The sequence below is a fragment of the Sphaeroforma arctica genome, assembly GCF_001186125.1.
Source record: "Sphaeroforma arctica JP610 unplaced genomic scaffold supercont1.276, whole genome shotgun sequence".
NCBI lineage: Eukaryota > Ichthyosporea > Ichthyophonida > Sphaeroforma > Sphaeroforma arctica.
The window spans coordinates 94,807-96,554 of NW_014040282.1; the positions used below are offsets into that span (position 1 = coordinate 94,807).

The window sequence follows — 1,748 nt, forward strand, 5'->3', positions numbered from 1 at the left end:
CGCATTCTCCAACAACTATATCAGTAAGCCTATCCCTTACCCGGGCCTTGATTTCTTCGGTGGAGAGTGGGCGTTGGTAGTGGTCCGATACATGCACTTCAATTGCACCGTGTGTCTCAGTGCGGCCGTCGATGGTCTCTACAAACACATTACAGGTGTCTGTGGGCATGAAGATGAATACAAACGGCATGAGATCATTCGTATAGTACTGTATTTAGTCCAGATATACAAGGAATGCCAAGGCTATCACATGCACTCAGAGATCAACTTGAGTATCATGTAGAGTATGTGCCTATCCGTTAACTATGCTGGTATCACGTCAGAGTGTTCATCAGTCCGGGCAAAGAACATCACACATACTAACAAACTAAGTGCCGCAAGCGCGATAGCGTGTCAACGTATTGTGTACACACACAGATACGAATACCCCGTGCGTGCGGAAGACAGACACAAACAAAAGAGTCAATGCCACTGCAAGCGCTTCTGGCGCGTTTAACGTTAATTATGGTGAATCCTGTGTACGTATCAAAAGACCAAGGAAGAGATGCGCTCAGCTGTTACCAACGCATTCTATAAATAGAACCTCCAATCTAAAAACAAACTTCCTCGCAGTCCGCATACCTAAGCCTGTCAAGATCTCGGCAAAGCCAATGGTAACTGAGCACTGAATGTCAATCTCCAGCCACAGCATACCCAGCACATCTGTGTCGAGTGTTGACGTACACGAGCCGTAGTTGACACTACGCACGTGCCTGTAAACGTGCGTGAGTGTGTGCGTGTAGGTGGGAATTAGTATCACACCGGTATGTAGTCGTGCCTATAGATGCACCTCCATATATTAGTGACCATGTATATATGTTTGTGGGGCCACTTCTGCGAAGCATATTATACCAGTGTGTGTGTAGAATATATATATATATATATATATCACATGCATGCATACATAATATATATATCACATACATGCATACATATATATATACCTGTTACTGGCCCACGGCTGTATGTGCATGGTATTGCGAATGATATTCGGCCCAGCCACTGTAGGGACACCGACGTGGTTTACAACCGGCTGAGTAACGTCGCTGTCGTACGTTTTGCCATCGGCAAACACGCACGTGATATTGTTGTTAGTGTCCAGGATGGAGAAGGAGTCGACTATCAGAGAGAATGAGTTCCTGTGTGGATAAGGATAAGTCAAGCACAGGAGAAAAAAACCTGAGTTTATCTCCAGATAAGAGTTCACCGTAAACTGGCTTGTTTTCCTCGGACGTATGTGCGGATTACTTTCTATGTAGATAGAAGTGGCTTGTAAGGTGTAGGCGACTGTACACACAATGATCGTCACTATATCTAAGCAAGGCACTTACATGTTTACGAACGCAACCGGACTACGTGTACCGTCCAGCGCAATGACTGTCTGTGGACCCACTCCGCGGATGGTTAACGGTTTGTCCATGGCTAACGTTTTACTCTCGTAATACACGCCAGCCTCCAACAGCAACACTCCTCCGGGAACGGCCTCGAAAATGGCTGTAGATAGAGCATCCTAAATTTGCAGGACAGTACAGGGGATGTGTGTACAGGTTGTTCGAATACAAAGTAAATGGGAGATGAGTATAAGGATGATGATGTGCACGGCCAAGAATGTGAGGGTATGGTATAGATGAGAGGGGTCAATTGGGATTAAATAAGCGATAGAATACGCATCGTTGTGACTCTGAAGGATTCGACCCAAACAAAACCAT

At 45.5% G+C, this 1,748-nt stretch overlaps 1 protein-coding gene across 1 annotated transcript in view; it reads right to left on the reverse strand.

The window, feature by feature from the left end:
* SARC_04718 (hypothetical protein) overlaps positions 1-1,459 on the reverse strand; it is a gene marked incomplete at both ends in the record, with an annotated part of 12,408 nt that extends 10,949 nt beyond the window's left edge. The window contains 4 exons of the mRNA XM_014301443.1: positions 41-159; positions 622-752; positions 984-1,178; positions 1,371-1,459. Of these exons, the coding sequence (XP_014156918.1) occupies positions 41-159; positions 622-752; positions 984-1,178; positions 1,371-1,459 (534 nt within the window). The remainder of the gene's footprint in view (positions 1-40; positions 160-621; positions 753-983; positions 1,179-1,370) is intronic.
* Positions 1,460-1,748: the final 289 nt, after the last annotated feature.